Source organism: Leptodactylus fuscus, chromosome 4, assembly GCF_031893055.1.
Source record: "Leptodactylus fuscus isolate aLepFus1 chromosome 4, aLepFus1.hap2, whole genome shotgun sequence".
Lineage (NCBI taxonomy): Eukaryota > Metazoa > Chordata > Amphibia > Anura > Leptodactylidae > Leptodactylus > Leptodactylus fuscus.
In genome coordinates this window covers 96,864,980-96,887,278 of record NC_134268.1, presented here as the reverse complement: position 1 = coordinate 96,887,278, position 22,299 = coordinate 96,864,980, and the positions used below count along the sequence as shown (strand labels likewise).

Here is a 22,299-nt window from a genome sequence, read left to right as displayed (position 1 = left end):
TTCATGATCTATCTTCAGGTGCATTCCCCATTGAAAAACTCATCTATCTATCATTATAGGCCTCAAGATCTCAGCTTGTAGGGTATATTGCTTCTGAAAGGAAACTAAGAAATCATATAAATAACAATTTTTACTCTGTGTGACTTGTTGACAATTGTATATACTATAGCTTGGCGGAAAAAAAAAAAAGAATCCTCCTTGTTTTCATTTAGAGAACGGATATCATGTTCTCATATCTCACGTCCTTGAGGGTGTCTGCAGGATGAATGGTCCAATGATAATTAGAGATGAGCGAACACTAAAATGTTCGAGGTTCGAAATTCGATTCGAACAGCCGCTCACTGTTCGAGTGTTCGAATGGGTTTCGAACCCCATTATAGTCTATGGGGAACATAAACTCGTTAAGGGGGAAACCCAAATTCGTGTCTGGAGGGTCACCAAGTCCACTATGACACCCCAGGAAATGATACCAACACCCTGGAATGACACTGGGACAGCAGGGGAAGCATGTCTGGGGGCATAAAAGTCACTTTATTTCATGGAAATCCCTGTCAGTTTGCGATTTTCGCAAGCTAACTTTTCCCCATAGAAATGCATTGGCCAGTGCTGATTGGCCAGAGTACGGAACTCGACCAATCAGCGCTGGCTCTGCTGGAGGAGGCGGAGTCTAAGATCGCTCCACACCAGTCTCCATTCAGGTCCGACCTTAGACTCCGCCTCCTCCGGCAGAGCCAGCGCTGATTGGCCGAAGGCTGGCCAATGCATTCCTATGCGAATGCAGAGACTTAGCAGTGCTGAGTCAGTTTTGCTCAACTACACATCTGATGCACACTCGGCACTGCTACATTAGATGTAGCAATCTGATGTAGCAGAGCCGAGGGTGCACTAGAACCCCTGTGCAAACTCAGTTCACGCTAATAGAATGCATTGGCCAGCGCTGATTGGCCAATGCATTCTATTAGCCCGATGAAGTAGAGCTGAATGTGTGTGTTAAGCACACACATTCAGCACTGCTTCATCACGCCAATACAATGCATTAGCCAGTGCTGATTGGCCAGAGTACGGAATTCGGCCAATCAGCGCTGGCTCTGCTGGAGGAGGCGGAGTCTAAGGTCGGACCTGAATGGAGACTGGTGTGGAGCGATCTTAGACTCCGCCTCCTCCAGCAGAGCCAGCGCTGATTGGCCGAATTCCGTACTCTGGCCAATCAGCGCTGGCCAATGCATTCTATTAGCCCGATGAAGTAGAGCTGAATGTGTGTGCTAAGCACACACATTCAGCACTGCTTCATCACGCCAATACAATGCATTAGCCAGTGCTGATTGGCCAGAGTACGGAATTCGGCCAATCAGCGCTGGCTCTGCTGGAGGAGGCGGAGTCTAAGGTCGGACCTGAATGGAGACTGGTGTGGAGCGATCTTAGACTCCGCCTCCTCCAGCAGAGCCAGCGCTGATTGGCCGAATTCCGTACTCTGGCCAATCAGCGCTGGCCAATGCATTCTATTAGCCCGATGAAGTAGAGCTGAATGTGTGTGCTTAGCACACACATTCAGCTCTACTTCATCGGGCTAATAGAATGCATTGGCCAATCAGCGCTGGCCAATGCATTCTATTAGCTTGATGAAGCAGAGTGTGCACAAGGGTTCAAGCGCACCCTCGGCTCTGATGTAGCAGAGCCGAGGGTGCACAAGGGTTCAAGTGCACCCTCGGCTCTCCTACATCAGAGCCGAGGGTGCGCTTGAACCCTTGTGCAGCCTCAGCTCTGCTACATCAGAGCCGAGGGTGCGCTTGAACCCTTGTGCACACTCTGCTTCATCAAGCTAATAGAATGCATTGGCCAGCACTGATTGGCCAGAGTACGGAATTCGGCCAATCAGCGCTGGCCAATGCATCCCTATGGGAAAAAGTTTATCTCACAAAAATCACAATTACACACCCGATAGAGCCCCAAAAAGTTATTTTTAATAACATTCCCCCCTAAATAAAGGTTATCCCTAGCTATCCCTGCCTGTACAGCTATCCCTGTCTCATAGTCACAAAGTTCACATTCTCATATGACCCGGATTTGAAATCCACTATTCGTCTAAAATGGAGGTCACCTGATTTCGGCAGCCAATGACTTTTTCCAATTTTTTTCAATGCCCCCAGTGTCGTAGTTCCTGTCCCACCTCCCCTGCGCTGTTATTGGTGCAAAAAAGGCGCCAGGGAAGGTGGGAGGGGAATCGAATTTTGGCGCACTTTACCACGCGGTGTTCGATTCGATTCGAACATGGCGAACACCCTGATATCCGATCGAACATGTGTTCGATAGAACACTGTTCGCTCATCTCTAATGATAATCTATCTTCTTACCGTTTGCAGCTATACTTGCACCGAGCTGAGATCTTTGAAAACAGTAATGAGTGTATGCAGTGCTCCCACTTAGTGGCTTTTCTCTAGCAGTGGCTAGGCCTTTGGATTTGTGCTGGAAATAAGTCGTTCTCCTATTTTTTTTTTTTCTTCGCAAACAAAGATACAGAATGAGACTTATAGAGCTAAATCCAAATATATCACTTAAGAATATTTGTAATGTTGTGGTACTTGTTCAGTATTATCAGTCACCATTACAGACCTTGACCAGTGGTTTGTATGCTCCAATATATATAACCAAGGAATACATCTATAAGGGTTCATCTATATTGCTTTTTCGTTACTGATAGCAAGATTGCTTGTCTTTGCTTTTTATTAAACCATACATGAGTATATAACTATATACAGTCTGTCCTCTCTGAGGGTGATGCACGTGGTGTAATAGCCACATCCAGTACCCGCCCGCCAATGCGTTTTAGTTTGGTATAAGTGAAACGCTACTGCATTTCGACTGGATTTAATTGCAGGCTGTGTGGTTTTGCTGTTATCCCACAGCCTGTAATGTTATGCAGATGAAATTAATTGGCGTTTCACATGCACAGAAATATCAACGGCTGGGGACTTGCCCCTTCCAGGTACAGAGTGTCATCCTGAGGATGGTATGAGTTTGTACCGGCACTGGCTATAATGTGGTTGATTATGTGGTTGATTAGAAAGAAAGAATTTTTTTTTCATTATTTGATTTGTTAGATCACATATTATGAGTCTCCATACAGACTCCTTAATTTATCTTTGGGTCTGCGGAGTTAAAGGGCTATGCACATATTTGCAACAGTCTTTTATGCATTGTCTCAATGCATGAAAAGTAAACGGAAGAGTCTTTGCCTTGACCAAGAGAGCATGACTGTAGAATGAGGACATACAAGGTTTGTTTCTAGTCTGTTACCATGGAAATGCATAGGAGGTCTTGATATAGCATAATATAGAATATTTAATAAGACTATTTGCAAAATTGCTTTTTCTTATTAGTTGGTCTCTGGTATTTATTTTCAAGGCTTACAGTATATAATGAAATACTTATTGTGGTCCTTTACTCTTCATGTAATCGGAGCTTTGCGTAAGGCATGCAAAGTCATGTGGCTCTGTACAGTATGTGCCACCATATGTTCATCAAGTTAATGCCTTTGAGGGAAAATACATCTGAAATTTCTGCATTGGATAGAGTTTTCAGGTTAGATTTGTATAGAATCTGGCATGAAAAAATGCTTTGTGCTTTTGTATGTTATCAAAGACATACAGAAGTGTGGAAAAGGCCCGCAGACTTATGTAACTGCTTGGCACAACTTGGAGGATTATGTAGTCGTAGTACCTAATGTGCATAAGGACTAATTCTGTGCTATCTGCACTCTACATAACAGCAAGCTTTACATCCTAGAGTTGGATAATCATCTGAAATGAATTATTTTGGCTGACATGTGACAGCGTCATACTGTAGATATCAACAGTTTAAAGGAACTACTTACATGATTTTGCCTGTTCACATTTGATAGAAATGTAAGGGTTAAGACTTGGCTGCCAGTGGCAGGGTCCAGGAAACACAGCCTGAGTGAGCATGTTTATTTCAGAGGAGTCTCCCAGGAGAACAAAGGATCAGTCATGTAGAATTCAATATGCCCTAATGCTTTTTTTACCTGTGTGTGTGTGTGTGTGTGTGTATATATATATATATATATATATATATATATATATATATATATATATATATATCTGTAAAATATCTGTCTATATACAGTAAACTATATATTCTGATCTTCCATTCATCCATGAGACTAGTGCTGCGTAGTAGTCGTCTTTTATATGTAACACATAATTAAGTTTTAATATATGTTAGAAACATTCTGTAGGTCATGGCGGAAAGTCAGCTACCTTGTAATGCCAAGCATCAGTTTACTGTCTTATCAGCACACTCTGCAGTCGTACATTGGCAGCCTGGCGGTATAATGTATGCCAGTCACTCTTTCAGTTCAGCTGTCGGAAGAGGAGAGGAAGTAATGACACTCAGTGATTGACTGCACTTGGCAAATGTACAAGAAGACTAAAGCTCTGTTGTTCTTTATCCTTTTTTCTATGAGTCTTTCAAAGCACCAAAATAGAGTATCAGTAATGAAAAGAGTCATTTGTGCACATTATCATTTTACTGTATTATTTTGCAGGTCAGGAAGTGGTTTTTAAGTGCCTTGGGGAGGGAATTCTGGATAATGCCTTTCAGGGATACAACGCATGCATTTTTGCATATGGGCAAACAGGTATGAGAGTGAATATAAATGTATGATTAAGTTGGTAACATTAGGCCTATAAAGTAACCATATCAATAATCTTAAGATTGTTGTTGTAAAATATTAAATCAAGCATATTTTGGACACTTCTATTACTAGACTTATAAATGATTTATAGAATTTGTAATTTGCTGTAGGTTCGGGAAAGTCTTTCTCTATGATGGGGACAGCAGACCAGCCTGGCTTGATCCCTCGGCTCTGCTGTGCTTTATTCCTGAGGGCGACAGAAGAAGAAAATGACTCTCAGACCTTCAAAGTGGAAGTATCCTACATGGAGATTTACAATGAGAAGGTCAGAGATCTCTTAGACCCTAAAGGGTAAGTGCTCTTACATTTAGACCCACCCATAAACGCACACTCATGTATGTTTGTATATAGGTTATACATTATTTATGTTTTATATTGTACATATCTGACTTGGACAACATATTGTCCGTCAATTTAAAATGAGTGTAATTCACAATATATGGCCTAAATTAACTAAAAAGCCTATTTTATATGGTTTTGTGGCGATTCCATAATGTGTGTGATTGCTGTAATTTTTTTTTTTTTTTTTTTCAGTGAAAACCTGCAGCCATTATATGCTACATGTGTGAATTTAGAAAACAGTTTAAAGGGATCCTATTATACAAACAGATTTTCTTTCTTTTTTTGCGCATGCCAACAGGCCACGAGAAAATGGCCGCTTACCCAGTATTGTAAGCAGCCATTTTCCTGTGGCCTGTGGGCATGCGCAGTCTGCTCTGCCCGAGACCTAGAAGTCTGATACCTGCGCCGGAAGAAGAGGATGAAGAGAACATTCCTGACGAAGATGGAGGCAGCGCTGGAGAGTTCTCTCGTAGCATTGGGGACGCCCCTAGTGCCATTTGAGCACTGGGGCCCACCCCCAGTGCTGCGTGAGAACTAATTTGCATACCGACAAGAACCGGGATTCCTACGGAACGGTGGCACAGAGAAGGCAACCAAAGGTAGGAGAGGAATAGCCTTTCTTAAGGCTATTCCAACGTGTTACTAGGAAAAAAGTCTGTATGATAGGATCCCTTTAAACTTCAATTCTGTGCCTGTGAAAGGTTTTTGGCCATTATTTAGTAATTTTCAAACTATTGCAATTGTATGGAAAAACCTTCATTTTACAGAACCAGCTATATGGCTATAGAGGTGGCAGAGGTTGCAGTTACACTTGAGTCCTGGTGCTTTGGTAGGGGGGGAAAGGTGACGTAGTATTATATGGAGCACATGTAGGTGAGGGCCTATGTGAAAGCATGAACCATTTGTTGAAGCACCATCTTTAATCTTGATTTAGCAAGATATAATTCATATTGGGCAGTTAGGAGGTAGAATATGGGCGGGCCTTGCATATGACAAACATTAGTTACTGTCATACAGGCGCTCATCCTCAACACCCACAAGGGTCAATTGTTGTTACAGGAAGCCAATTTACCTATCCGTATATTTTTTATGTGGGAGGAAGCAGGAGTACATGGAGGAAACCCATGTTAACACTGGGGAATACATACAAACTCCATGCGAAGGCTAGGTCTCCCAGCAAAGCAGCCACCATGCTGAAATAACTTATGGGAATATAGCATTTCTTTCCTTCATGGAAAAAGTTCTGTAACCTCTATGTCATCTATATATAGTGACTAAGCAAAGTTATTAAAGTGGCTAAAAATATAATAGACCATAATAGTCAGGAAATTAAGATGGAGATGTGCTAGATAAGTTAAGCATAATGTTCAACAAATTAGTTTATTATAAATACGCATTTTCTTACGTTGTGGTTATTAGGGAACAGGAATTGGTTCTAGTTTTTTATATGTACACCATTATGTATAGAATTATTTGGGATCCTCTATATTGGACAATGTATGTTTATTCTACATTTAATTCTGGTTATTGGAAATGTTATCGGTATCATTACTTGCATTAATGTCTCTCTGCTAGTATGGCCTTTTTCTTATGGAGAGTCAGCATATTCCTAATATTTTTGTTAAAGGAGTTTTCCCATCTCCCTCTCTCAGCAGTTTGCCTGCTGTTTCTCTTTCTCACTTCCTGTATTCTACAACAAGCTGATGGGCAGGCTTTGCCTGTTAGATGGACAGCACTTTATGAAGTACCTCAGTAGATCTAGACCTAGACCTTGCCTTTACCTTATGAGAGGATATTTATTATCATTACTAGAATCTAATGTAAATATATATTACATTACACAGGGTTTGAGAACACTTACATGCTTCTTGCTGATAATTAAAGTAAACTCAATGTTATATTTGTGTTTATACTTACTATCCGAGCATTTATCAGCAAACTGCAATTGGCTAACTTTATTGTCCTGACTACAGAGTAGAGAGTCACATCATCCGACATGTATAAGATAGCAGGCCCCTTGACAGTGATGTACAAACAATGTGAGGATTAATTTCACATAGCAGGCAAATGAAGCAGCATTGGTAAAGCTATATAGCTATATATATATATATATATATATATATATATATATATATATATATATACACATATATACAGAGAAAGAGAAATTCTTGAATTTACCTAAGCTAGCAGTATAGATGGGATCCTTAAGTTGTCCCTTCCTTTCTATTGTAACGTATGATCTCTATGGCAATAAACTTAGCTAACCCTGAGTGATTAAAATGCTTTCATAATTCTTTCCTAACTGACTTGTGGAAACTTTACAGGAGCCTCCCATTATATACAGCTCCAGCTCCAATACTATAATTAGCCCTGATACAAGCTATTTACCAAGTCACACAGGCCTCCATGGGAGGAAATGTGTGTACTGTCTAATAGAAATAACAAATGTGATGTCTTAATATGGTTAAATGATCATCTTTAGACCACAGACACTATTTTATATATTGACAATGTGGATTGAGGAATAGATGGCACCATTTTTTTTAGTCTGTGACATGATAGAAAGCACCATAGAACTGCCAGGAACAACATCTTCAAGGAGTTTGTATGTTCTCCCCGTGTTTGCGTGGATTTCCTCCCATATTACAAAGACATACTGATAGGGAGAGAAAAAAAAAAAGTACGTTGTGAGCTCTATATAGGGCTCACAATCTACATTTAAGAAAAAAAAAAAAAGCACCATAAAACTATGTATAAAACTGTAACTGTATCTGTGATATGCTGCCTTTATACAGTATATTGTTGGATATTAGGATCTAAGTGACAAGTCTCCTTGAAAGAGAACCGTTCAGGTGGTTTGAGACCCCTAAAGCACCAGCATGCTGTTAAGGAGCTGGGGTTTAGAGTTCCAAACCTCTGCATCATACCATCGCTCACAACTGGTATCTATGGGAATTAGAGATTGAAGATCTCTAATTGTCCATCGATTGTCCAATCGATGTGCACTGAGATGAGTCCACGGTGGGACTCTGCGCATGCACTTTGTGCCCAGGGAAGCTGAGATCAGTGCACCTTGCATCATTGCACATGTTCTGCTTCATTGAATGCAGTTTGCATGGGTTGGAGTCTCTCAGTGAACTCCTCGCAATAGACACTCAGCATCTTCAACCTTTTATTCCTTAGGATACCAGCAGCAAGCAGCGGTTTGATACAGAGGCTTGGGACCCCAAATCTGAGCTGTTTAATGGCATGCTAGTGGTTTGATTGTCTATGACAGTCTGTCAGGTTCCCTTTAACAAGCAATTATACTACTATAATTGTTATGTATATTTTACATGATCAATCCAGATTATCTCTTTATCAAGTTGTGTAAATGTGACCATTCTTTCTTTCTTGTAGAAGCAGACAATCCCTTAAAGTTAGGGAGCACAAGGTCTTGGGACCATATGTTGATGGTTTATCTCAATTAGCCGTAACTACATTTGAGGTAATGTATTTATGTACACACTTTCTGTTTATAAGAAGTGACAGTGGTCCAAATGTGTACAATATATTCATTTTTGCTACCATTTCACACCCCTTAAAACTTAAAGCATACATAACGCTAAACTATTTCTAGCTGTTATGACTTGAAATCTGAATGTTAGGAACCTGATGCAACAAATAACTCAGTAAGTCCTGGGCAACCAAAATCCTCAAGCGCTGAGGCAAAAACAGTCCTGGGTGTGTCTCGCTCTCCTAACTGGAGCGGAACCAGGCCCCGGAGTTCTTAACCAGAGCTCCTGATGGTGGAGTTGGACTTGGTAAAATTCCAAAGCCCGGATCCGCAACTGCCTAAAGAGCGACGAACACCCAGGGAACCTCAAGTAGGAGGACCCAGAGGGACCCAGACACTAACCTTAGAGTGAATTCCAAGACAGCGGGAAGGAATGGAGTCGCAGATGAGCAGGAGGGAATACACCCGAGGAACAAATCCGTGGTCAAGCAAACTGGGTAGATAACTGGAAGTCACGTGGTAGCAAAAGGCAGAGGCAGAAGTGTAGTCAGGGAAGCCGGGTCATACACAGAAGGTCAACGGAGTAGCCAAATCAGGATCCAAAATGGAGGTCATGTGAAAGCCAAAGGTCATACAGAGAAGGTCAGGAAGGTGCCAAATTGGTATCACGGAGGAGAGGTTTGTAAAGCAAGCCAGGTCAACAATCCAGGGAATCCAAGAGCAGGGACAGAAGGCAGGAGACAGGTGAAAGGGAGCAGGAAGAAAGCAGGAGAGGTTTGTCGCTAGGGAGCTGATCCTTTGGTGTACACGAATAAACAGTGGCGGGCCGAAACCAGAATGAGGCCTAAATATGACGGTCTCTCACTCAGGAACTGCCGCAGGATCATGCAGGACATGTATAGTCCATAGGACATGTAAAAGTTCATATTTGGTTCCAGAGTTCGTGCATCACAGTTTTTTATGAATCAAGTAAAATGAATATCCAAAATGCTAATGTGCATGTAATAGATCTTTGCTACTCAGTAGATGCATTACTTACAGAATTTTTGACTAGTCAGACAATATACATCTGCTGGTTGGGTCAGTTCAGATACAGTCATATGATCATAACATGGCCTTACCTACTGAGCGACCGTAATCTCACAGCCTATTAAACATAAATTGGATTAACTGAACCTTGAAGCAAAATACCCGCTCTAAAAGGATTCATCCTATACTAATTAATTGTAAAACAAGTAGGGATAGGCCTTCAATATTAGAAAGTGGCTTAGGTGGGTTATCAGAATTTCTTGCTTATGCAGGAATAAATGTCTATTCAGTTGAGCTGCATTTGTGCTGGTAAATTTGGTCCCTACATGGACCAAGTGACCTGGTAGTGTAAGAGTAAATGGACAATTAGCTGTTATTGTTCCTCTTGTCAACAGATTGTGGCCCCATCACAGTTTGATAATGGCAGCTATAGTTGGAACTACATCAGACTATGTAGAGGTATGCCCCAATGATAGGAAAAATTGTGACACCTAGTTATTTGGTTATACCTCTTGAAAAATCTGAATAAATTGCAAACAGGAAAATCTAGAGTTTTAACAATGCTTCAGGACTACTGTCTATAGGAACTTTATAAGTTTACTTTACAAACTAGAATTCTTCATACAAATTTCAATCATACATTTATATTTAATAAAATAAAATTGCTAAGCAAAAAGAAAAAAAAAATCTAAGTATCTTTAGACCAACAAAACCGTTGTTTTCTTGTTGTTAGTGTGCTGCTGCAGATGTCCATCATGAATGTTTTACTTAATCCAGTGTTTCTTCATGTTTTAGGATATTGAATCTTTAATGTCTGAAGGAAATAAATCTCGTACTGTTGCTGCAACAAACATGAATGAAGAAAGCAGCCGATCACATGCTGTATTTAACATTATTTTAACTCAAACTTTGTTTGACCATCAGTCTGGTGTAAGTATCTGTATAAATATATGTGGATACATTTATATCTTTCATATACCAATTAAAGGGGTATTCAGTATTGTATGACAGTTCTCTGGTAAGGTAGAAACAAGTGATGGCTAAATTTGACTTTTTGGAGTATCAGATGCCAAATTATTTTATTATATATGTAGTAAATATATAATATATGCCACTTTTGTACCCAACATTGTATCCACACAAATAATACTGAGGCTCATCCTTTTTGTGATTAGAACTCAGGAGAACGTGTCAGTAAGGTCAGCCTTGTGGACTTGGCTGGCAGCGAGAGGGTGTCCAAAACCGGTGCTGCAGGAGAACGCCTTAAGGAAGGAAGTAACATCAACAAGTAAGGGCCTTTCCCATTGTTTTCACTCATACTCGCTTTTTAGACAATAGTACTATGTGAATCAGTAGATGTATTTTTCATTTCTGAGTCTATATTCTGCTGAAGACATATATATATATATATATATATATATATATATATATATATATATATATATATATAGTGAGAAGGTGACAGGCAGAGTGCTGGAGTCACGGTATATCTCCCACAGATTCCTGACTTATGTGTGGTTCAGGGCGGACCTTCAATAAGCTACAGCCCAGGTGTGGGTCGTGAGGCTCGTTACTGGGCCACAAAAGGTTGCAGAGCCTGCAGTTCAGTGCAGATCCTGGGAGGAGAGGATGTGGCTGGGTCTGCCCTGGCACTGAGAGCTTTGTGATACAGTACAGTGTTGTTTTGGTTAATTCTTGTGGCTGGTAGTAAGCAACAAATACAGTTAGTATTTTCTGTTAAGTTAGCGCTCAGACGAGCAGGTTTTGTTTTGCCTTTTTGCCTGAAGTTAAGGCTGTATTTTACGCTGGGTTTACACAAGCGATCGGGTCTTGGTTAACAGGTTTCCGTCTTCTGCAAACCTGTCAGACCGTGACCGTCCGTGAGCGTTTTATGCTCTCCGTGGCAAAACCGTTTTTTTTTAAACTGGACACAAAGTCCTGCATGTCCGACTTTGTGTCCAGTTAAAATAAAACGGTTTAGCTGCGAAGAGCATAAAACGCTCACGGGCGCTCACTGCCGGACACTTTTAAAACCCATTCAAATGAATGGGTTTGGAAAGATGCCGGCAGGTTTCCGTCTCCTGCCCAATTTCGTGCAGGAAGTGGAAACCTGCATAACTGAGACCCCGGGTGCAGATGTGAACGAGCCCTTATTTTGCTTCTCCTGTTCCTGACGCAAAGGTTTATTTATTTTGCTGGGTTTTTTTTGTTTTGTTTTTTAAATAAACCGTTTTTTGCTGCACGATTTGTGTCCCTGTCTCTGACTGGTTGGGTCTGCACCCCTGCTCCTACCGAGCTACCTTTCCCACAAAATTTATATATAATATATGGGAGGAAAAAAACAGAGACCACAGGTATATAAAAAATCCATAGATGGATATATACAGAAATTCAAACAAATTTGTGAAGGAGAGTAAGATTACGTATAAAGCCCATAAAAGAGGAGAAGATACATGCTCTTCTTCTGTTATTAAATGTGGTGAACAGTCAGTGTATTAGTGCGTTCCTGAGGAAGGCAGGTGCACCATGTGATTTAGCAGATGAGGCACATGACGTCGCAATATGATCCTGGGCCTCTTGTTAGATATTACTTATCTAAATTGGTCTAGCTTCTTGGAATAAAAGACACTTTTGTTTACTTGGAACTAATGGAGTGCTGCCATTTTTTCATGGTATGAACATTGGAAGTCGCCGCCATCCTTGGATTTGCAACAAGGTTATACTTGAAATAGTGCTGCTTTTTACTTTTTCTCTCTCTTTTGCTCTAAACTCCAGCTATTCTATTTGGTCTGTGGTTGCTATAAACAGACAAGTGAATATTTCAGTTTCTAGGATAAAAAAAAAAAGGGATTGTAGTAATAATAAGGGTAATAATTAAAAATGATTGTATTGTGCAGCTCAGTGGTTAGTAATGTTGCCTTGCAGCAATGGTGTCTTGCGTTTGAATCTGACCAAGAGCACCATCTGCAAGGAGTCTGTATGTTCTCCCCATATTTCTGTGGGTTTCCTCCAACATGTCAAAAATATACTGATCTGTAAATTGACCTTTGTGGGTGTTGGGGATGAGTGCACTATATAGCAGCCAGTAACTTACGTGCTCCCTGCAGTTTGAGATCTTTTGTATGAGTAAAGCGTATTACAATTGTTTGTCATTGTCACCCTCATTGGCATGCAAGTACACATTTTATTACCCATTAGACTACAGTTCTGTAGTAATATCGGGTACATAGGAACATGCCTTAGTTTTACTTTATTTAAACATCTATTATACTATATTTGTATAACTATTGTCAGGGTCTGGGGTTGCTAGGTGGGGTGGCATAGACACAAAAGTCTAGTTTCTTTTAGGGCTAGTTCACACGTGAACTGCCCGCGCGGGTTTTGACACAGAGAGAGACGCGGCGAGCCGCGTCTCTCTCTTGTCAAAACCCGGCCGCCGCGACCATCGCTGTCGCGGCTTAACCCTCTGCTGTCGGCTCAAATGAATGAGCCGACATAGGAGGGAGCTGCCGGGGGCGGAAGCCACGCGGCTGAGCCTGCGCGGCTTCCGCCTGAAGAAAGGACATGTCCTTTCTTTTCTCCGCTAGCAGCAGCTGGCCGCTAGCGGAGAACAGAAGCCCGGCGGTCTCCATAGACCACCATTATAAGGGGAGGTTTTGGACGCGAAATCCGCTGTCAAAAACCTCCCCTTATACTCACGTGTGAACTAGCCCTTAGTCCTAAACAAAGGTAGAGTTTATTTTCACTCAAAAAGGTAGTGCAGCAACAAAAGGAAACAATACAAAACTAAATACCTGCCCAGCTAGGCTCTAACTAAACATAGAATAGGTTACCTCACCTAGAATAACAGAAATCCAAAAGACAGTAGAATCATTCAGGACACAGCTCCAAAAATATGACCTCTCTGTTTGCTTTCCAACCAAGCTCTGCCAAAGTGTTGCTGCTGGAGCTGACTTCTTAAGCCTCCCTTGATGAGTAGACTCTCAACAGCTGAGTCGCTACTGGAACATCCCCAAATGTGGACTGGAGGGGGGTGGAATGACAGGTCCCACTACCAACCTACCTGTCATTCCTAAAAATCCAGCTCAATACTGAGCATTTACCAAACTGTTCTCAGCAGACTAAAGTTGTCTGCTGAGAACAAACATTCCTTCTGGAGTTTTCTCATCTCACCCACCTGAGTAGTCTGGGTGAGATGTACACCCCCTCCATTACCTGACCAGCCATCGGCTTACACGATATAGAAGTTCACATTAAATATTATTATTTTTTTTTTTTTCTAACTTCTTCTGCTAAGGTCACTGACAACTTTGGGATTGGTTATATCATCATTGGCCGATCAAGCTGCTGGGAAAGGAAAAAGCAAGTTTGTTCCTTACAGAGATTCCGTACTCACGTGGCTGCTTAAGGTAGTACCTTCATACTCTATTAATTTTTGAATAGACTATTTTTATTTATAGTATAGTACAAATGTTTTAGGTAAATGTGGAAAAAATGTTGCAAAGTATTAATGCTTAAATAGTATTAATAGTTTATTTCTGGAAATTATAAAATGACGTGAATGAACTAAAGAGAAACCAAAATCAAATCTATATTTGGTGTGACCAGCCTTTGGGCTAGGAGTCCTGGAAGTGATGATATGGCCCCACAGAGTCCTGAACTCCTCATCCAGTCTGTCTGGGATTACATGAAAAGACAGAAGAATTCTAGCAAGCCTACAGCTACAGAAGATCTGTGGATAGTTCTCCAAAATGTTTGGCAACCTCCCTGCCTAGTTCAATCAAAAAGTGTGTGCAAGTATATCTGGAACAGGGGTCAGCAACCTTTTTTGTATGATGTGCAAATTTTATGTAAAAAAAAAATAAAAAATCAAAGATGAAGTGTGTGCCATGCAATAATTGCAAGCATGCTGACTAGAGATGAGCAAACAGTGAAATATTCGATATTCGTTTCGAGTAGAGCCTCAATATTCGACTACTCGATTGAATATCGAATCCCATTATAGTCTAGGGGAAAAAATGCTTGTTTCAGGGGAAACCACTATTCGACTAAAGGAGAGTCACCAAGTCCACAAGTAGCAGGAGGAGAGTGTTTAGGAGGAGCGCTGTGCAGTTAAAGCGCACGGACCCCATTATAGTCTATGGGGTCCGTGCGCTTTAACTGCACAGTGCTTGCAGTTGCGCTGATAAAAAGTAAGCTCCCTCGTAACCGCAAGCTGCCAACTCTCCTGACTAGCAAGGACGAGCCTGCGGCAAATCAACGCTGGTTCTGCAGCAGGGTCGTCCTTGCTAGTTGGGAGAGCTGGCACCTTGCGTCATAGGAATGCATTGACCATCATTGATTGGCCAGTGTACAGCATTCAGCCAATCAACGCTGGTTCTGCCGGTGGCTCGTCTGTGAGGAGGCGGAGTCTTAGATCGGACCACAATGGAGACTGCTGTGGTCCGATCTTAGACTCTGCCTCCTCACAGGCAAGCCTCCGGCAGAACCAGCGTTGATTAGCCGAATGCTGTACACTGGCCAATCAACGCTGTTTCATTCATTCCTATGAGAAAAAGTCCAATCTCTCGTAACAGCAAGCTGCCAGCTCTCCTGACTAGCAAGGACGAGCCTGCTGCAGAACCAGAGTTGATTTCCTGAATGCTATACAATGTATAGCATTCGGCAAATCAACGCTGGTTCTGAATCGAATATTTACTGCGAATAGCTAGTAGTATTCGATCGAGTACGAGTATTTTGAATACCGTAGTATTCGATCGAATACCTACTTGATCGAATACTACTCGCTCATCTCTAATGCTGGCACAAAAAGTCATATAAATGCAAACCATAACAATAACCAATTTATTAAACTTATACTTCAATGTGATCCTTCCCTGGTGATAGAATTGGCTTTTGGCTGAGCACAGTAATCTCAAACACCCACTTTGCACAGCCCTATCTTTTTGTTGAATACATCCATACAAATGAATGAACACCCACTTTAGTATGTTCATCTGCCATATTATACTATACTTTCTCCCTTGCTTCAATGTACAAAAAACTATTAGTGCCCCCAGACACTAGGATATCATGCCTTAAGCTTTCCCCAGTAGTGCATCTTCCTCTCAAGCTGTGTTACGTGGTTCATGAGAAAGAGGTTGCCTCTTGCAACAACACTAGAACAGCCATTTTTTCTAAATGATATACCGTATATTCTCGAGTATAAGCCAAGTTTTTCAGCACAGTTTTTGTGCTGAAAAAGTCCACCTCGGCTTATACTCGGGTCATTACGGTAATTCAGCAATATCATAGTTATAGACCCAGCATCTGGACCTGGCATACAGGCACCGGGACTGGTGCCGAGCCGCAGCATCGCCACGCTCATAGCAGGAGTGAAGCAATGCTGCTCATTTCAAACTGCAGAAGTACTTACGGTACTTCTGCTAGCAGGTCCAAAATACAGACCCCAAATTCCACCCCCACCCCCCCAACTCCATCACACGCCGGGTGACGTGGCCACGTAAGCTCAGGCCCGCACCGGGCGTGTATCTGTGTTCCAGGCCTGCTAGCAGAAGTACTGTAAGTACTTCTACAGTTTGAAATTGACAGCATCGCTACGCTCCTGCTATGAGCGTGGCGATGCTGTGTCCCGGCACCCGCCCCGGTGTCTGTATGCCGGCTCCTGATGCCGTGTCTGTAACTATAATGGCGCCGCTCTGCTTCAGAGCAGTCACCATACCAACCGGCACCTCCGCTGTAACTTTTACAGAGGTAATGTCAGAGCTACCTGCAATCAGAGATTGCGGGCATGAGCTAGGACATCTCCACTGTAAGTGTTACAGTGGAGATGCTCTACGATTTCCCGGTATGAGGGGTCTGGGCAGGTGCCGCCATGCTGCTGGAGGGAGTGGGCGCGACCACTCTCTCAAGTTCAATCCTTTAGATAGGAACTGTGGCCGGCCACCAGCAGAAGAGCTTCTGCCGGGGATTCCCCTCAGCGCTCCTGCCGGTGGCCGGCTGCAGTTCTCCTTCAGGTCCAGCCGGCTGGGGATTCCCCTCAGAGCTCTTGCCGGCAGTGCTTCTCTTTTGCAGGCTGCTCTTCTTTGCAGCCTGCAAAAGAAATGACAATTTTTGCAATGTATTACAATGCATTAGCATTGAAATGCATTGCATTAGTGATCAGACCCCCTGCAAAAAAAAAAATAAAATTAAAGTAAAAAAAAATAAAGTATTAATAAAGTATTAGTATATAAAAAGTATTAAAAATTCAAATCCTCCCCCTTTCCCTAGAACATATATAAACTAATACTGTTAATACTGTAAAACACATACATGCAAGTTATCCCTAAGTTATCCCTGTGTCCAAAAACGCCCGCTCTACATACCGATAAATATATTTTTCTGTAGCGGGAAAAAAAAGTTGTCTAACTGCCCCTTCCCAGAGACTGAGTTTTTTTCCCCCCACTTGGAATTCAGCCTGACTACATCCAGGCTAAGTGTAGGGTATCTGCACTGCTCATATTCCGTCGGGAAGGGGTTAATAGGAGCACTGCAGATACCCTATATTCAGCCAGGCTAAATTGCAAGTTGGGGGGGGGAACCCAGTCCTCAAGCTTAGGGAAGGGGCAGACAGACAAACAAAACACCCCCTCCCCTTCCTGCTGAATTTCCCCCCCTAGGCTTATACTTGAGTCAATAAGTTTTCCCAGTTTTTTGTGGTAAAATTAGGGGGGGGGGGTCGGCTTATACTCGAGTATATACGGTAACTAAAAATGACATCTTATAACAGAATAGGGCAACAAAAATAATTTTTTTTTGTTTCAAAGTTTTTGATTTTTGTAAAGGTTTTAAAACCTAACAATACCTATAGAAAATGGGCCAAGCCCAAAAATATAAAGCACATATAATTTTTACCGCACTTTAAACTCTGAAAAAACTAAAACCTGTAAGAAAATATCACAAATTAATTTTTTTCTAATTCCACCCCATTTTAAATTTGTTCCCAGCTTCCCAGTGCATCATATGGAATAATAAATGATACTGTTTAAAAAATACAATTTGTATCACAAAAAATAAGTTCTCATATGGCTCTCTGAACAGAAAAATAAAGTTTAAAAAATGGCTGCAGTGGGAAGAGATTATAACAGCAGAGAGAGCCCTATGCCAGGTATATAAATATGCCTGAGGTTACTGACCCTTGACCTACGAAACTTAATGCTTTTGCAGGCAAAGGGTGGTCACACCAAATATTGATTTGATTTAGGCTCCTCTTGTTCATTCACTTAATTTTGTTAATTGACAAAATAAACTATTAAAAAGGGTTGTCCAGGTTCAGACCAATATTGAGAGACTAATGTTATTGTGTGTATGAGTTATACAATTTTCCAATATACTTTTTTTTTGTTTCCTCACAGTTTTCTAGATCTCTGCTTGCTTTCATATTTTGTTTACTCCTAGCTGTTAAAAATCAGTCCGTGGTCATGTGATGTACATTCCATGGTCATGTGATGATCACACAGGGGCGCAGCTCCTTACAGTCACAGCACAGTAATCCGACATCTGTCTTGTAACAAGTCATGTATCTATGTGTTCATCACCATGGAAACCCGTGAGAAATTGATTAATTATATTGGAAAATGTTATAACCTGATTATACAAACAATATCATTTATCTCTCAGTCTATGTCTAAAATTGGACAACCCCTTTAACTCTTCTGTTTTTGAAACCACTTGTTCCACACCTTACTAAATTTTTTGTACACTTCTCTATATATTCTTAAAGACTACCGTTTACGTCTCCTGGGTCAGTGCTGCTGTGTTAACCAAACTAGTAACACAGGAGAAATTACTGGAAATAAGGGTTCTGCATGATCAGCTCAAAGTGGTCAATCATTTGGCATTTGCGCAGACTCAGCATTTTTTTTGTAATCTAGCTTTTTATTCTGATGGTGGAATTGTTTATTCAATTGATCAGCCATATGAAAAGCTATTTTTATCTAATGTTTATGGTGTTCCACATGAAATCTGTAGAAACCAAAATTCTTCTTTAAAGTAAGAAATAATTTGTATTATTTGTATTACACCTTTTTGACATGTAGCTTGTTAAAAGTTTAAACATGTTGTTGTGTGTTTTTTTTTTATTAATTAATTAATTTATTTATTTATTTTATTTATTTATTTTTGTAAATGAAGGATAATTTGGGAGGCAATAGTAAAACCGCCATGATAGCCACAATCAGCCCAGCAGCGGACAACTATGAAGAGACATTGTCTACGTTAAGGTATGCTGATCGGGCTAAAAGAATAGTCAATCACGCCGTGGTCAATGAGGATCCCAATGCAAGAGTTATCAGAGAGCTGCGGGAAGAAGTGGACAAACTGAAGGAGCAGCTCTCACAGGCAGAAGTGAGTAGTTTATCTCGATCCCTATCTAAGAAAAAAAAAAATTTGCATCACGTTTCTTCAATTGATGTTTATTTGGGAACTTGTGGGGAAGGTAGCTAGGTAGAAGCAGTCCCAAACAGTCAAGACATGGACACAAACTGTGCAGCAAACAGGTTTATTTAGAAGAAAAACAAGAAAATAACTTTCACTTCAGGCACAAATGAGCAAAACAAAATACAGCTTTAACTTAAGGCAAAATTTAATGAAAGTAAACAGAAGTAATAACCTAACTATACGTGTGGCTTGCTACTAACCACACGAGAAAACACAAGCACAAATTGGTTTCACCAGACTCAGGGTTACAGGACAGACCCAGTCGCCTCCTCAGTTCCTGGATCTGCCTTGAAGTGCAGGGTCTGCAGCATTTTATGGGCCAGTAACGAGCCTCAGGACCCACACCTGGGGCTGAGGCCTACTCCAGACCTGCACTGGACCACACATAGGTCAGGAATCTAGGGCTGTTATAGCGGGACTCCAGCACTTTCCCTTTCACCTTCTCACAATATTTATTTGGGAACCCATTGGTGATGTCTAGCGTATTAGAAACTAATGTAGCATTTGTGTATGTTAAATAGGCAAAGTTATTTCAATGACATGGAGGGTAGCACACTGCCTTTGGGGGGGAAGGCGTGATCAGTACCCCCAGGTCTGAACACAGTAATAAAAAAATAATAAAATACGAAAAAAACATCAGCTACAATTATTTTTTTTTTTTTTATTATCTCTGCTCATAAAAAATATGTATTAAAAAGCAATGTTTGGTTTTTATTCTGCAAGATTAATAAAGCATAAAACATATATAAATTAGGTATTGCTGTAATCCTACTGACCCATAGAATAAGGATTACATATTACTAATGCTGTGCAGTGAATAGCAAAAAAAGGGGGGAAATATTAAAAAGCAATACCAAAATTGCTGTTTTCTTTGCTGTTCCCCAACAACCTCCAAGCCCCCATTTTCCCCGGAAAGTGTTAATAAAATTTGATCAATAAATTATAGGCATAGATTATAGGGGGAATTTCATGTGGGTACATCATTGGAATTAAAATTTATAGGTTGTACAATGTGAGAATGAAAATGTGACACATCCCTTAGGGCAAAATTGGCTGTGATAGGAAAGGAAATGTATTAGGAATGCAGGGTACACCCCAGGTTTAGTGTGTACAAAAGAAAAGATACAAAAATGGCCTCTAATGCTTGGAGTTAGTGGGAAAATAGTATGGGATTTGGTGTACCCAATGTATTCTACACAACTTATTTATTCGTCTGCTGTGCATTGATTTCTGGAACATTAATTGGTGCAACTGTCACTTCAGGGGCTCTGCAGATGCGACAAGGCATTGAAGTGGTCCCTAAAATTGTTTTGGAAATTTTCTTATAAATTTGAATATTGCTATTAACTTTATAAGTGTTCCATAGTCCAAAGAGAATTACATGACATTGGAAAGTTGATGCCAACATAAAGCAGAGATACTGTAAATAATATGACTTTATTAATGGGGTGGAATATTTATCTGTCTAAAAAGTAGAGCATTTAAAATTTTGAAAATTGATAATTTTCCAAAATTTTCACCAAACTTCCGAATTTATTTATTTATTTATTTAAATAAATTATTGCAACAATCAACCAAAGTTTTCCATTAACATGCAGTACAATGTGTTTTGAAAATCAATCTTAAAATCACTTGGGTAACGTTAAGCGTTCAGGAGCAGGAGCCGGTGTGGGGACCAGCCCCAGGGGCTATTATAAACTTTAGGGGGTCTTTGATGTATTACTCTGATCGCAGGCATTAGCTCCGGCGTCTCCGCTGTACTTTACATTGGAGACTCGGTTGCTAGTGACTGCTCTGCAGTAGAGCGGCCTCCATTATCATTACAGACCCGGCAGGGATGCCAGGGAGAGTTTTAGCTGCCGGCACAGTGTGGTGAAGTTGCGGGCCTGCAGCATCGCCACTCTCCTGCTGCTGCAGGAAATCAGTGGTAGCAGGAACTTCCGCTCCTCCGCTCCTATCTAATAGTCCACATTCGGACTATAAGACGCACTCCCATTTTCCTCCCAAATTTGAGGGGAAAAAAGTGCATCTCATAGTCCGAAAAATATGGTATTCTATAGTCAAAGTCAGGCTCTGGAAAAATAGGAGTCAGAGTCAGTGAGTTTTCCTTCCAGTTACACAGCCCTGGTTATGAGCCACTGACCAGCGGACTGAATATAAAGTTGCAGGCAGTGTAGTATCATAAGGGTCATAGAGGTTCATGGTCCCATGTATTATAAAAGTATCATTTGGGAACCATAGCAGCAGATTCTGTGAGGTGGCCTTTAAATACACGTGTTTTATGTTTTTATGACTGTTCTCTGCTTTATGAATCATGTTCACCATTTGTCATGAAAAATATGTCCATATATTTGTTGCTGTAATTTTTTTCTGTAAATTTTACAAAGCATGTCTGCGCTCATTACTTAGCAATTTTAATATGCAGCAGAGATAAATGTTGGGAAACAGATGGCTCTATTGAATCCTCAGTAGTCTAATTAAATATGTATGTTTCTGCTTGATATTTTCCATCTATAGTCTATGAAGGCCCCAGAATTAAAGGAAAAACTAGAAGAATCCGAAAAATTAATCCGAGAGCTAACAATCACCTGGGAAGAGAAGCTGAGGAAAACAGAAGCCATTGCACAGGTATATTTGTACAGTGTCCTGGTGAAGTGCATAGCTTTTTTTTTTTTTTTTTTTTACTATATTTTCTGTATACCGCATGAATATGAAGGTAAGACATCAAAATGCCCATTAACTTGCACATTTGGGACTAAAAGTGACAAAAATATTTCCTGTCACCCCTGCAATGAGATGAACAGTTTCAATATATCTGTAAGTAAAAAAAAAAAATCTTTGGGTGCTGCACTAGTTTCCTACGTGCAAAGAAATAATTATTATGGTAATTAGGTTCTCTGTCATTTGGGTAGCCCAGGTTGGCAAAATATCAAAATTGTATTAGTCGCAGTCCAAAAATAATAATATATTCTACATTAAAAAAGAAGAAAGATGTAGGTAAAATCATAGCTATACTGCGGATAATAGAGCCCGCCAACAAACCAAATATATGGAGATGTCAATATTAATGCCTTAAAATTATGAGAGAATGTAGAAAATGATATGACCATTCCAACTCCTTGCAAAGCTATATTTTGGGTTAAAACCTGCGTCAAGGTTAACACTCTGAGGCAACAGTTAGTTTTGCACCGCAGTAAGTAAACATATTGAATTTATCTGGATATACAGTCAGCCTTAT

At 40.7% G+C, this 22,299-nt stretch overlaps 1 protein-coding gene across 7 annotated transcripts in view; it reads left to right on the top strand.

Moving 5' to 3' along the window:
- The window catches only part of KIF13A (kinesin family member 13A), a 167,369-nt gene that overhangs the window by 76,543 nt on the left and 68,527 nt on the right, over positions 1-22,299 (top strand). For all 7 annotated transcript variants that reach the window (XM_075270884.1, XM_075270885.1, XM_075270888.1 and 4 more), the window contains exons 5-12: positions 4,562-4,654; positions 4,822-5,002; positions 8,456-8,543; positions 10,377-10,511; positions 10,757-10,869; positions 13,879-13,990; positions 18,756-18,968; positions 21,579-21,689. In XM_075270884.1, the coding sequence (XP_075126985.1) occupies positions 4,562-4,654; positions 4,822-5,002; positions 8,456-8,543; positions 10,377-10,511; positions 10,757-10,869; positions 13,879-13,990; positions 18,756-18,968; positions 21,579-21,689 (1,046 nt within the window). The remainder of the gene's footprint in view (positions 1-4,561; positions 4,655-4,821; positions 5,003-8,455; positions 8,544-10,376; positions 10,512-10,756; positions 10,870-13,878; positions 13,991-18,755; positions 18,969-21,578; positions 21,690-22,299) is intronic.